Source organism: Pseudopodoces humilis, chromosome 12 (assembly GCF_049639895.1).
Source record: "Pseudopodoces humilis isolate 2021_Gansu_Grassland_sample_001 chromosome 12, ASM4963989v1, whole genome shotgun sequence".
NCBI classification, from domain to species: Eukaryota; Metazoa; Chordata; class Aves; order Passeriformes; family Paridae; genus Pseudopodoces; species Pseudopodoces humilis.
In genome coordinates, this window is record NC_142211.1 from 1827786 (window position 1) to 1843384 (window position 15599).

At 45.4% G+C, this 15599-nt stretch overlaps 2 protein-coding genes across 2 annotated transcripts in view; one reads left to right on the forward strand and one right to left on the reverse strand.

Moving 5' to 3' along the window:
• Positions 1–15599, reverse strand: part of LOC148183271 (microtubule-associated protein 1B-like) — a 116818-nt gene that overhangs the window by 60821 nt on the left and 40398 nt on the right. The window lies entirely within an intron of this gene.
• Positions 5275–5923, forward strand: LOC148183272 (syncytin-2-like). Its single transcript, XM_088061359.1, is given in 4 exon segments — positions 5275–5489; positions 5491–5555; positions 5558–5841; positions 5843–5923. Coding segments are annotated over 4 exon segments (645 nt in total).

The window sequence follows — 15599 nt, forward strand, 5'->3', positions numbered from 1 at the left end:
CATCTGTTAATTGGGTAAAAAGACATATAAAAGACCTTGAAGAAGATCTTTGTTAGCCATTTTGTGCCTATCTTAGTGCACATAGCTTCTTGTACCTTGTATACATGTAATGCAGATAAGAGAAGAATAAACAACCAAGTCCGAACAAGAGAAAAAACTGCCTCACTCTCATCAATTTCAGTTCAAGGGGAAAAAGAACCTAATCACGAATAGCCAATAGAGACAGAGCTGGGGTCGGAGGGGGTCCACCATTATTCCCACTACACCGTGCTTCCAGTGCTACGATTAAGAGCAAAGCAGTCCATGACTGGCCCTGGTCTGAGACAACCTCTAATACCCATGAAGCAGTCTCAATTAAAAGCAAATGGGATGATTCTGATACAGATGGTTCCTGCGAGGAAGGTGGTAGGAGAAAGGGAAAAGTAGCCCAAGAAGCCATAGGAGCAGGCAGACACATGTGATTGAAGAAAATGAAAGGGGGAGAGAAGGGCCTGCATTGGAGTTGCCTCTGAGACAGGCTGTGGGAAACCAGGGAGTGATTTATATAAAGACACTGTTCTCCCTCAGAGAGCTACCGCTGTGGAAAAACTCAGTTGGGAGGTACAGAGACAACCCAGAGAGAGTAGCTATGGGGGTAGAAAGGACCATCAGAGCCCAAAACCCAGATTGGGGTGATCTGAATGTTATGCTAGATGAATTATTAGATAGCATGGAAAAGGAGATGGTTAATAAGGCTGCTATGTATGTTATAGAGGCCCAAATTGCAGCTGGGACTCTCCAAGGGACAGTTCATGATATGTATCCCTTATCTGACCCCAGGTGGGACCCCAACAACCCAGAACAAATGGAAAAAATTGAAGCAGTACCAGAAATGGGTGGTGTTTGGGTTGAAATGTACCATTCCTAAAGCAATGAATTTTGCTAAATTATACGAGGTCAGACAAAACGCAAATGAGACCCCTACAAAGTTCCTGAATAGGCTCAAAAGGACTGCATGGAAGTACACTAATCTGGACCTTGACTCACCTGAGCAGCAGTTCTACCTGGCCTACCTGTTTACAGGCTAATCTGCAAATGACATAAGGAAAAAGCTGCAAAAGATGGATGGGGCATGTGACATAAGTAAATTGTTGAATGTAGCCTGGAAGGTATACCAGATTAGAGATTCAGCAGATAAGGACAAACATGATAAGCCCCACCACAAGAAAATGCACAATAAGGGAAAGTCATCTATCACACCAAAAAAGGGGCTCCCTTTTCCTCTAGCCAGCAATCAGTGGGCCTTCTGCAAGCAAAAGGGGCACTGGAAAAAATGAATGTCCAACATGGACAAAAGAGACACCCCCAGTTCCGCAGCGAACTGTAAATAAGGACTGACGGGGACCGAAGGCATCTCCCCCAATGGAGTCTTTAGTTGTAGTTAAGCTGGGGAATGATGCTGTTGAATTTCTGGTTGATACGGGGGTAACATATTCTGTGTTAAATGCTTTTAAAAGGTAAACTGAGCCAGGAGACTGTGGATGTGGTCGGAGCCACCAGGGTAAGTGAAACAAGGCCTTTCTTCCAACCTTTAAAATTCAAATTGGGAAAACACTGTGTGATTCACCAATTCCTGTATATGCCAAATTCCCCAATGCCACTATTGGGCAAAGATTTATTAGAGAAATTGGAGGCAGAAATTAAGTTTTCCAAGGAAGAGGGAGTGAAAGTCATGATTCCTGAATCTAGTTTTGTCAAAGCACCTCCTATTCTCATACAGGAATGCTATGGGAAAATTCCCAAAGAAGTTGAAGATGCTGTCAGTTCTATAGTGTGGGCCAATTATATTCCTGGGAGATCCAGAAGAGTTGAACCTGTATTACACTCAAAGTAGGGGCTACACCAGTAAGGTAGAAACAATGTCCTCTGAAATTAGAGGGCCGTAAGGGATGAGCAGCTGTGATTGAAAAGTTTCTTAAATTCGGGTTGTTAGTGGAATGTGAATCCAGGTACCAACACATCAATCTTGCCAGTGAAGAAAGAAGATGGTAAAAGTTATTGATTACTGCAGGATTTAAGGGAAATTAACAAAATAACAGAGGACATAAACCCAGTTGTAGCAAATCCCTACACTCTTTTGACCACACCGACAATTGAATTAGGGTGGTTCACTGTTTTAGATCTCAAGGACGCCTTTTTCTGCATTCTTGTGCACAGGAATAGCCAAGAAATCTCTGCTTTTGAATGGGACAATCCTGAGACAGGGAGGAAGATCCAGCTCACCTGGACAGTTCTACCACAGGGATTAAAGAACAGCCCAACAATATTCGGAAACCAGCTGGCAAAGGAACTGGAGGACTGGAGGAGACAGGAACCAGGAAGAGTTATTCTTCAGTATGTGGCTGACATCCTAATAGCGGCCAAAACACGAGATGTCTACATCCAGCTAACTGTAAGTCTGTTGAACTTTTTGGGCCAAAGTGGGTATCGAGTCTCAAAAGGGAAGGCACAGGTTGCCAGGGAAACAGTAGTTTACCTGGGGCTGGAAATTTTCTGTGGACATTGACAACTCAGCAGAGAACAGAAAGAAGCCATCTGTCGCCTCTCAGAGCCCCACAGCATGAGAGAGATGCAGGCCTTTCTGGGAATGGTAGGTTGGTGTCTCATATGGATATCAAACTATGGACAACTGGTAAAACCTCTGTATGAGGTCCTTAAAGCATCTGAAAAGGGAATAATCATGTGGACAGAAAGTGCAAGGGCTGCATTTAAACAGCTGAAACATTCCTTGATGTCAGCCCCAGATCTGGGTCTGCCCAACTTGACTAAGCCTTTTGAACTCTTTACATATGAGCAGCTGAATGTTACTCTGGGGGTACTGGCACAGCATCTTGGGGACCAGTGGAGAGCTGTGGCCTACTTTTCAAAACAGCTAGACAGTGTTAGTCAAGGGTGGCCTGGATGCCTGAAGGCTGTGACAGTAACTGTCCTCCTAATACAGGAGGCCCATAAATTCACCCTTGGGCAACACACTGTCATGTATGTACCCCATGCCATAATAACTGGGCTGGAACAAAAAGGAGGACACTGGCTATCCCCTAGCAGAATGCTAAAATATCAGTCTGTGTTGTTGGAGCAGGATGATGTTACTCTAAAAACAACTTCTGTGGTAAACCCTGCAATGTTTTTATCATCCACATTACTTGACAGCATGCCTGAACATGATTGTTTACAGACAACAGAGGAGACTTAGTCTAGCAGACCAGACCTGAAAGACATTCCTTTGGAGAGCCCAGATTGGGAATTGTAATCCGATGGAAGCAGCTTCATGAGAAATGTTAAGAGAATGAAAGGTTATGCTGTAAGCACCACAGATAAAGTCACTGAGGCAAAAGCCTTGCCTTCAGATGTATCATCACAGAAAGCTGAACTCATTGCACTAATGAGGGCTTTAGAACTGAGTGAGGGAAAGAAGGTGAACATATGGACTGATTCCAAATATGCTTTCAGTGTTGTTCATGCCCAAGGAGCTATTTGGAAGGAACGTGGCCTGCTAACTGCTCGAGGTAATGAAATTAAGCATGCTGAACAGATTCTTGCACTCCTGCAGAGTATTTGGAAGCCTACAGAAGTAGCTATCATGCATTGCAGAGGTCATGAAAAAGGGAAAACAGCCCCCGAACTGGGAAATCATTTTGCTGATGAAACAACAAGAGGGGTTGCAGAAAAGGGTATTCTATCAGTGGTACCACAGAAAGAAATAGATTTGTCAGAGTTTACCCCAAAATATGATCAGAGGGATCACAAATTAATTAAGTTTCTTAAGGCTGAAATCAAAGGTTGGTGGGCTGTTACCCCGGTAGGACAGGTTGTAGTTCCACCCCTGCTCCTTTGAGAAATATCCCAGCAAGAGCATGAGAGTACCCATTGGGGAACAGAAAATCTTTTAAAACATCTGAGGAAGGTAGTGATAGGGAGAGGGATGGCTGATATCGCTCAATCTATAACAAGCAAGTGTGAAACCTGTTGTATAAACAACCCTGACACAAGCAAGAGAGTTGTGTTAGGGGTGACAAAGACAATAGATCTCCTGAGAGATTATTGGCAAGTAGATTTTGGTGAGATGTCATGCAAGTAGGGATGTAGGTATATACTGGTACTGGTTGATATGTTCAGTGGATGGCCTGAAGCTTACTCCTGTCGCACCAACACAGCAAGGGAAGTAGTGAAAGCTTTGCTCAATCATATAATTCCAAGGTTTGGGATTCCTTTGGGAATGTCATCAGATAGGGGGACACATTTTGTTGCAACGATGGTTGAGGAACTTAACAGAATTCTGGGACTTACCTGGGACCTGCACACACCATACAGTCCCCAGGCAAGTGGTAAAGTTGAACGTATCAATGGAACCCTCAAAACCCAAATTTGTAAAATTTGTCAAGAGACATCCATGACATGGTTTCAAGCCTTGCCTATAGCCTTGCTGAGAGTCTGCATACAGCCAATGAGGAGGGAGCACATCAGTCCCTATGAAATATTATATGGCAGGCCATATCAGTTTCCACATATCCCGGGGAAAATTCATATGAAAGGTAAAACTGATTTGCAGAAGTACTTAATGGCTTTGAGTTCCCCTTTGTAGAAGCTCCAGAGATTCATCATGTTATCCAAGCCAATAGGATTGGACACACCTGCTCATCCATTCCAGCCTGGAGACTGGGTCTATATCAAGTGGTGGGACGGTGACCCCTTGCAAGCCAAGTTGAAGGGACTGTTCCAAGTTCTGCTGACCACCCTCACTGTGATCAAGGTTGCTGTCAAGGGACCATGGATCCACTACTCTAGAGGGAAGAAAGCTTCTGCTCCCAAAACCATTAAGAAAACAGACTGATACAAATCAGGAGGATGTGGTTTAAACTGTTCTTTACATGTCTGTTGTCTGCCCAACTGGTAACCATGATTCAGGGTTCACCCCATGATTTGCATAGGACTATAGTCCAAAATGTGTCCAAAGTTCTTAATACAAACAATTGATGGATCTGTACCCAGTTGCCACCTGTAGATGGGGGTGGTCACTGGCCATTGATTGGCATTTTAATGGAAGAGAACCATACTGAAAGGTGGGAACCAATTAATAGTACCCTTCTGCCCTCTATACCCCTGAGTGGCCTGATAGAACGTGGTAACTATACAGTTCCCTGTGCAGTTGTAAATGCCACAGGAAAGGCCATTCTTCCTTCATATTGTCATAAGACCAACTTCAGGGAAATAATACGCCCAAAAGTTGTAGCAAAGATGAAATTGACAGGGTGGAGACTGGTTCTACCATTTGGGACAGGGTTGTATTGGATATGTGATGATAAGGCCTGGAAAGTCCTGCCTGTGAATAAAGATCAGGCTTGTGCCCTTGGGCCTGTGGTCCCGAATATAACAACATTTGATCATCTTGAAAAACCAAATGTGAGGAAGAAAAGATCTTTTAATCCCCTCAGTGAGTGTCCCACACTTTTCCTCTTACGGAGTGGTTGAACTGGAGAGAGCAATTGTAAACATCTCAGCCATCATTGAACGTATTGAGCAGATGCTATTTCAGCCTTACAGGAGTAAGGTGACAGTCTGTCCCATGCAGTTATGCAGAACAGGATATCTCTCAATTTCATACTTGCCGCACAGGGAGGTGTATGTGCTATTGTCAATACCGTTTGTTCTTATGTGGACCAAAGTGGGAGAGTTAAGAAGCATGTGGATGAAATTTGGAAGGGGACTCAAATTTTACATGAAGTAGCTTCCAGAAATGGCACCTTGAAATGTGACCATATCTTCCACACCCTCACCTCATGGTTACCAAACTGGGCCTGGATAAAAAAAAACATTTTTAATAGCTGTAATTTTAGTTATCATTTGTGTAATAGCCTGTGGGTTAGCTGGTTGTGTAAACTGGTGATGCAGGTAATGCAGAGTAGAGACTAGACAAAGTAGAGTCTTGTTAGTCTCTAAAAGGGAGGAAATCATTCCAAGATGATTTTTTGCCTTTTCTTTTATATGCCTTTTATATAACTTATATGTATCCTCAGTATTCTTAGCATGCATACTGTAATTCCTTAAGTCTGATAACTTAGCATAGCCCTATGTTGCGTTCTGCAACCACAGGATCAAGTCCAAAGAAGCTATAGTTACTAGAAACCAGCATGGGATAATAACAAGATGGGCTTCTGTTCATGAAATCATTTATTCAGCATGGGAACAAACTCAGATTCAGAGACAGAGAGCCCCGAACAAAGGCAGGGTGAGGGGTATTGATGGACAGAACTAGGGTTGAATTCAGGGTCAGGGACCACTAGAAACACAGCAAGGGAGAAACCCCAGGGGCTCAAACCCAATCAGAACTCCTGGGTCGCCCCTCACAAGGGGTCTGGGGTGGGGCAACTTCATCCAGGGCTCACACTGCCCATCCCCCAAAGGAGGAGGTCAAAATTCACACTAGCCAGGATTACAGCCATGCCTCTCCTTTAACAATGCTTATCTGAAACTAAATCTTTGCCTCCCTAAGGCACCTCACAACAGCTCTAGTATTTTGTTAGGCCAGGAGACCAAACATCCTAAAGGCCACTTAGTACGAGGCTGGAAAACCCTGCACTATCTTGAAAAACCAAGGTCCTCTCTAAAAGATATCCTGTAAACTAGAGATTTGGCCCATCCAGGGGGGAATTCCTTGAATGAGGGAATATCACGCCATTCATCCAGGCCTCCCATTGGGGCATCCTTGTTAGATATGCTAATTTGTAAGGTCTATAAATTATATAGGCGATCTATCATGTGGGTGCATTGCAACACATTCAACCTTGGCAAAGTGGTGCACCAATAAGGATCCTCAGTAAAATGCTGAGGTAATGTCATGGTTGCAGCTAGCCTATAGATGCCAAAAAAATTTGGCCATATCAGACCCCCAAACCCAACCAGCCTAAAGTAAAACAAGTCCCCAGATAAGGCAGGGATAGGTTGGATTCAAACTCAAGCAGGGACCTCAGCCAATCATGTTCAATCCAGAAAGCAGACATATCACTCGTCAAAGAGATGGGCAATGCTAAAACCTCAACCAAGCAATTGTCTAGACCTGGGAGTTTTGAACCCACTATGTAAGAAAGTCCAAACAATAAAACACACTGTTGAGGACGCTCAGTGAGTTTGTGTCATCTCTGTCTCCAACCAACAACCCATAACGCAATATCTGGTGACCTCAACATGATAACAGGAGCCATCCTGTGAGTAGAATGGGGGTGAGACAGAAAAAGCATGCGTGAAGAGCTGCAAACCAGCAAAAAGCTGTAAATAATTAAGAGACGTGCCAGCAGAGCCGTCCAAAATATACAGCATGCAGAGCTGTTTTGCAGTGGAAAGCTACAAAAATCCAGATTCTCCTTTGTGCATACCCCTTGTAAACAGAAGAAAAACAGTGCCAAAAATATGGAAGTATGCATCTCACTGGAAGAAAACCCCATTGTCAAGGTACCTAAATGGGGTGTATAACATATATATCTATCATTGTTAGCTTTGCTAGCGTGGTCTAAGAACCATAGACTAGACGTTATAAAGCCATGGAGGCTTATAGAACAAGCTCTAAAAGCCACTATGGACATTATAAAATCACGGAGACTTGTGACGGACTGTCTGGAGTGGTTAGAAGCCAAGAAAAAAGCAAAAGTGGCTGCTAAGATGCAAGTGCTGTTCACTCAAAATGGCGGAGAGCACATGGTGCCAGAGTCACTTACCCAAGATGGCAGATAGCACGTGCCAGAAACTGGAAAAGAAGCCGGTAGCCCCACCACTGGCACCCGGGGCTGTAGACTGCTGCATACCACCACATCTACAGTCGAAACTTGAGAAACCTGGGAAACACCGAGGCAGCCAGTGCCGCAGTCAGAACCTGAGGGACTGGGAGACCCAGCCGGCACAAGCAGCACCCAAGACCACAGGACATCACATCATGCCAGATGAGAATGGCCCCAGACTCCAGCAGGGCAAAGTGGGGCTGCCTGCCGCCACCAACAGCTGCGTTACCTAGCAATAACTGTGAGTACCAGATGCATCCGTGTGGCAACTGTCAAGCTGCCACTGCCAATGTCAGCTGCCCCAACACCCTCTGAGCCTTTCTGTGTCTCCAGCCAACAACTGTAAGCTTACTGGGGCTGTGGGAGGAGAACCAGAAGATGGGGGCAGTAGCAATCAGGCCGTCCCAAAAAAATAGCGCCAACCACAAGGCTGTGCCATGGAACAGTGGTGAGTGGTGGGCCACTTTCTCAGCAGAGCTAGCTAGACACCCACAGCTTTCTGCATGTGGGCAGTGAAGAAGCGACCCAGGGAGCCAAACAGCCCTGGCAGGGGCAGTGGCACATTCCCTGCCCCCCAATCACATGTGGCAGGCTTTGCCCAGGAAGGCATGGCCGCCATATTGCATGCTGGCAGAGCCCTGCAGGCTGTCCCAGGGCAGCCCCCCCACACTGAGACTGAGGAGAGGGGCCCGCCTGCAGCCTGCCACAGCTCTCCACAACACACCATCCTGGGGGAAGGGACAATAGCGCAGATGAGTGAACACAGCCACCCTGCCCGCCACTGCTTTGACTCTGCCAAGCAAGGTTCTTATGCCATGCACTCTGTTAAGCTGATACTAAACAGAAGAAAAGACCGGGCAAGTTCAATAGCCCCTTCCTCAAGAGAGAACACTGTAACATTTGCATGTGCTGAAGTTGAAATTGATTCATATAACATATCTTTGTTAGCTAATTCTTTTGCAGTTACTATGAAGGTGTCACACCAGCGTTACAAATATGGACAACAGTTTGCCGAATATGTCCTGAAATTTATAATACAATGTTTACTGATTTTGCTTTTGTACACTCTGCAGGCATCATGCTTGCTCCATCAACCTGAAAAATAAACCCTACTGTTTTAAATTTAAATTGTCAAATGCTGTCAGGAGTGTTTACAGCTGTGAGCTAAACTTGTCGCTTTTACAGCTAGTCTGTAGAAGTTTTCTGTTTACATTATTCAAATAGCAATTGCTACACAATTTAAAGAGTCCATATTTGTTATTATGCCTGTGTTACCACTACTCCAAACCCTCTTACCATACCACCTTGTGACCCCCTACATTGCTTTAATTGCTTTTCATGAATAGAATTTTAAATTGTAAGCTATCCTTTTGTGATAAATGTAACCTTGGATAAAAATTCGTGAAAGAATAAATAAGTATATAACTGGATTTGTAACAATGTAAAAATTATATAAAATATAGTGTGGCCTAAGGATTTCCCCCAAACCCAGCAGTAACTACCCATTCAGGTGGTAACGACCCTAGGCGACGTTCATCAGCCTGAAAGAAAGAGCAGGACACGGACAATCAGGCTAAACAATGAGAGGAGCCAGGCCGAGATGCCCATCGGCTCCACACCACACCTGGACACTCCACCCTGCAAGCCCCGACTGAAGATGCAATCAGGCCAAACAATGAGAGGAGCCCAGCCGAGATACCCATCGGCTCCGCACCGGACCTGGACACTTCACCCTGAGAGTCCAACCGAGGATACAATCAGGAGGCACTCAGAACCTTTCACATGCGAGCGGACTCTGCCCAGTCATCTATTGATTCAGTTCCACGGTTCCAGGAAATTCATTCAACCAACCATCTAAACTCTTTGTTGAACAGTAACTGCTCGGAGTTTTGGCCTCAGGACACAAAATCCCTATAAAAACCCCGGACAGTCTACCCTCCTTCATGGATTTGGGTAAATCTGTACCTCTGGGTATAGACGTCTCCCTGTCCACCCAGCGCTGCGCTGATTTATTTTATTGTGGTTTTTTCTCTCGTTGTTTGTGATTGAAATTGTTTTATAATAAATCGCTTTTTGTATTAACCTTATTTTGCCATTGCGTTTATAACAGATTGGTGCCGTGAACTCGGATCGGAGAAACTGCAGGGAATCTCACTGCCCAGGACAGGTACCCCCGCTGATTTTGGCGGCCTGGTGAGTTGAGAACCCCCGTAGCTCGTTCCGACGTCCGAACTAAATTTAGGCTGAGATAAAACCACAATAAAAAGGAAACGGATCTGGAGCAGAGAGCTCGGGAAGGCACGGAGCCTTCAGGAAGCCACGGCTTGTTTTGCTCGTAAAACGTCTGTTGTGCACAAAGACATCCACGCAGGAAAATAGCTGTAAGTACTGCTGGTTGAGTGGTTGATCGGGCGAGTGTGTGAGACGTGATCTGATCACGGGGCGAGTGTGGACTTCAAGGCCGCATTTCCATCCTCCCGCGAGGGAATTGGCCGGCCGCGAAGGAAGCGATCCAGAGTGAAAGCTTTTTCTCAACACGCTTGTAAAAACCTGAGACCAAAGGGCGTCTCGGGGGACTGATCACAAGGGACTAAAAGGGGAAGGATACGTCCTGTTGAGCTCGGGAACTGGTAAACCCTTTTAGTTAACGGATCAAGGTATAGGTCCGGAAGAGGATCAAGAAGTACCGATTACAAGAGACCGGAGCTCAGCTCGCTGAAGGGTGAGTATCGGCAAAATTTTGATTCCTAGAGTAATTACACAACGCAGAAACTGATACCGACTCACGGAGAAGTCGAAGACAGGTAAGAAACTATATATATTTGCGAAGTATGGGGCAGAAAAAGAGTAAGCTTCAAAGAAAAAGCCCAGGGAAAAATCCCTCCGATCAGGGGGAGGAATCACCAGACATCCCGCTGGAAAGTCCCTTGGGGTGGATGCTAAAACACTGGGAAGATTGTCCCCAGAGGAAGGGGAAATCAAAGGCAAAATTGATACATTATTGTATGGAGGTTTGGGGAGGACAGGAGTTGAGAAGTCACCTCACTTGGCCAGTGTTAGGCACATTTGAAAAATGGACGTGTAATAAGTTATTCTCCTATGTGGAAAACAAGGTCCCCTCAGATCTTGAGGAGAAGGAATATGCTAAGCTCTGGTTAAATGTCAGAGTAGGGCTATTCCCAATGAAACAAAAAGAAAAACGTGAGTTGAGAGCTGAATCCTGGGAACCCCTCGACCACTTACCACCCCCATATCATGGACCGGCTGGACCTTCCTCTGCAGATCAAGTGGTGCCTTCAGCACCCTTGGGCCCCTGAGACCAACCCACTGAGATGCATGTGTCTCAAGTGGGAGACTCGGTGCCGGCAGCGATGTCGGCAGCCCTTCCCCTTTCCCCGCCTGCAAACACCGTAGCCACAGTAGCCTCTTCAGAGGTTTCTCCTGCACAAGGCTGGGGATCACCCTATCCGTCCTTGCCGCTCCAGCCGCCACAACCGGGACCCTCCCATATAACGGAGGGGATCCCTCCCGTCAACCGGCTGGCGGTGGAGTTCCCACAATTGATAACGGGGAGGCAACCCACAATCACCAACTCCCCTCCCTCAAGTAGAACCCGTTTGAGAGCGAGAATGATGGGTGATGAGTGGGGAGAGAGTGAAGAGGGGCACCGGTTGTTCCCTCTTAGGGAAGTACCGACGGCCCCGGGAGTGATCGGTTTTGTGAATGTACCCCTTAACTCTGGAGATGTAAGAGCATTTAAGAAAGAGATGGGGCGGTTGTTGGATGATCCTTTTGGTGTGGCTGAGAGGTTAGACGAATTTTTAGGGAGTAGTATTTATACCTTTGACGATCTGATGGCAATCCTAAGATCATTGTTTAATCAGGAGGAAAGAGAGATGATTAAACAAGCCGGTATCAGAGACTGGGACAGACGCAATCCACAGGGGACGCCAGGTAACCAGAAATGGCCTAGCGTAAGCCCGAGCTGGAATGCACAGACGGAGGAAGGCAGACGGAACATGAACGATTTAAGGAGCATAATTCTCCAAGGTATAAGAGAAGCGGTCCCTAGGGGCCAGAATATTAGCAAAGTTTTTAAAGAGTGTCAAGGGAAAGAGGAACCACCCACTGAATGGATCGAGAGATTATGGCGAAGTTTACAGATTTACTATGGGACTGACCCGAACTCTCCTGTGGGGGAGGTTCTGTTAAAAACACAATTCGTTGCTAAATCTTGGGAAGACATTAGGAGAAAATTAGAAAAGATCGAGGGGTGGCAAGATAAAAGCCTCCAGGAGCTCCTAAGGGAAGCTCAAAAGGTATACATGAGGAGAGAAGATGAGAAGCAGAAATTGCAAGCTAAGGTTCTAGTAGCTGCAGTGAAAGAGGTCCAGAAACAAGAGCAGATACAGGGTAAGTTTAAAACACTACCAAGAAAAGGTCGAGGTTCTCACCGGGCAGCCCCGGCCCCACGGAGAGAACCCCCTGAATGCTACTACTGTAAAAACGTAGGACACGTTCAGCGGAATTGTAGACAAAGAATAAAAGACGAGAAAATTTTTCAGGAAGATTAGGGGTGTCAGGAGCTCTTTAATTTGGGGACTGGAACATCCAAGGAGCCCTTGATAAAATTAAAAGTGGGCCCCCAACGACAGGAGGTAAGTTTTCTTGTGGATACTGGGGCAGAGAGAAGTACCCTGCAGAAATTGCCATACGGATGTGTGGCTAGCAGAGAAAAGGTTTTTGTAATCGGTGCAAAGGGAGACCCCTTTGAAGTGCCTGTAATAAAAGATGTGGAAATAGAATCTGAAAATAAAATTTGCTTAGGGAATTTACTATTAGAAGAAGAAGCAGATTACAATTTGTTGGGAAGGGACATGATTGTCGCTTTAAGAATTAATATCATGATTAAAAACTCTGAATTGGTGGTGAAAATATTTAAGTTGACTCCTAAAGATGAGGAGAAAATAAACCCTGAAGTATGGCATTCAAAAGGAGAGGTAGGAAAGCTAGATATCAAACCTATCAAAATAGAAATCGAGAACTCTTAGGACCCCATAAGGGTTAAACAATATCCCATCCCGATGGAGGGGAGAAGGGGGTTGAAACAAGTAATTGATGACCTCTTAAAAGGAGGTACTTTAGAGCCTTTCATGTCTCAACATAACACCCCCATCCTGGCTGTAAGGAAGACGGATGGCAGCTTCCGATTGGTCCAGGACCTAAGAGCAGTAAACGCTAGGACCCAGACTAGATTCCCGGTGGTGGCCAACCCCTATACCTTGCTAAATAGACTCTCACCAGAAGATGTGTGGTACAGTGTGATTGATTTGAAAGATGCTTTTTGGACTTGCCCTCTGGATGAAAGGAGTAGAGATTATTTTGCATTTCAGTGGGAGGACCCAGATACAAACCGTAAGCAACAGCTAAGGTGGACGGTCCTCCCCCAGGGGTTCGTGGAGTCTCCGAACCTTTTCGGGCAAGCTTTAGAACAACTGTTAACCCAATTTGTTCTTGAGGACAGGACAAAGCTTTTGCAGTATGTAGATGACTTGCTAATAGCTAGACCGACTGAGGAGAGCGTGAGGAAAAGCACTATTGCCTTGTTGAACTTTCTAGGAAAGAAGGGTTTGAAAGTCTCAAAATCCAAGCTGCAATTCACAGAGCCCGAAATAAAATACCTCGGACATTGGATATCTCAAGGGAAAAAAAAATTGGACCCGGAGAGGGTAGCAGGCATCCTTGCATTACCTGCACCAAGAACAAAAAGGCAAATTAGACAAATTTTAGGGCTCTTGGGATATTGCAGGCAGTGGATTGAGGGTTTCAGTGAAAAAGTGAAGTTTTTGTATGAAAGATTAAACACTGACAGGGCTGAAGTGGACTGAACAGGATGAGTCTAATTTCCAGAAACTGAAAACTGTTCTTATGACTGCCCCCGTACTAACTCTACCAGATACGAATAAAGAATTCCAGTTGTTTGTGGATGTGAGTGGACAAACAGCACAGGGAGTCCTGACTCAGGAATGGGCAGGCAAAAGGAAGCCTATAGGGTTTCTTTCAAAAATCTTAGATCCTGTTAGTCGGGGTTGGCCTACGTGTTTACAGGCAATTGTAGCAGTGGCTCTGTTGGTGGGAGAAGCGAAGAAAATAACTTTTGGGGCTCCCCTGGTAGTTTACACTCCCCACGATGTGAGAAACATATTGCAGCAAAAAGCAGAGAAGTGGCTGACTGATTCCAGGCTTCTAAAATATGAAGCCATCTTAATCAGCTCACCCGGTTTGGAATTGAAAACCACTTCTGCACAAAATCCTGCTCAGTTTCTATTCGGTGAACCTCCAGAGAAATTAGTACATGGTTGTTCTGAGATCGTGGAGCTGCAGACCAGAATAAGACCATACTTAGAGGATCAGGAGTTAGAAGGGGGAGAGAAGTGGTTTGTAGATGGATCTTCGAAAGTTATTGAGGGAAAAAGAAAGTCAGGATATGCGATAATAGATGGTGCATCAGGGGAGGTTGTGGAATCGGGTCCTTTGAAAGCAAGCTGGTCTGCACAAGCTTGCGAGCTCTATGCTCTCCTGAGAGCCCTCCGGAGGCTGAAAGGAAGGAGAGGGATCATATACACAGATTCACGGTTTGCTTTCGGTGTGGTACACACTTTTGGGAAGATTTGGGAAGAAAGAGGATTGATAAATACTAAGGGAAAAGACCTAATTCATGGGGAAATAATCCGACAGATTCTAGAGGCTGTCTGAGAACCGGAAGAAATATCAGTTGTCCATGTAAAAGGACACCAGACGGGGTTGCAGTTTCAAACCCGAGGTAACAACCTAGCCGATAAAGAGGCAAAACGAGCAGCTCTGCTCACCGTAAGTATTCCCGAGGTGACTCCGGAGGAATCGCCTGAAATCCCCGTGCTCCCTTCAGAGAGGGAGATTGAAGAATTCAAGAAAATAGGGGGAGTCATGAAACAGGGAAAATGGTGGTTACCTGATGGGAGGGAACTAATCCCGAAGGGAGCGGCAAGGAGAGTATTACAAAGACTACACAAACAGACCCATTGGGGAACTCGGGCACTAGCCGATCAGTTCCTGAAATTTTTCGGGTGCAAGGGGATTTTCGAAATTGCCAAGCAAGAGGTACAGGGGTGTGTGGTTTGCCAAAAAGTGAATAGATCCAGGTCCAAACAAACTGTTTGGGGAGGGCGTCCTCTCTCATACAGACCATTTGAGAGGATCCAGGTGGACTTCACCGAATTACCAAAAATCAGTAGATATAAATTTTTATTAGTAATAGTTGACAAACTGACGCACTGGGTGGAAGCCTTTCCCAGAGCAAGGGCTACAGCCCAAACAGTATCAAAAATTCTATTAGAAGAAATCATCCCTAGGTATGGGATAGTAGATTGTATTCATTCGGATCAAGGAACTCATTTCACTTCAAAAATTATAAAACAAATTTCAGAGGCTCTGGGTATTAGGTGGCAATACCACACCCCCTGGCATCCTCAGAGTTCAGGGCAGGTGGAAAGAATGAACCAAACACTTAAATCCCAATTGTCTAAACTCATGATAGAGACGAAAATGTCGTGGATTAAGTGTCTCCCCCTTGCTTTGCTAAATATTAGAATGATGCCCCATTCTGAAACGGGTCTGTCCCCTTTTGAAATGTTGTATGGGATGCCATACAAACATGGAATGCCGGTGGGACACCCTCAAGTGGAGGATGTGCAAATACAACCATATCTCATTGCTATAAACAAAAATTTACAGGACTTGCGAAAACGAGGA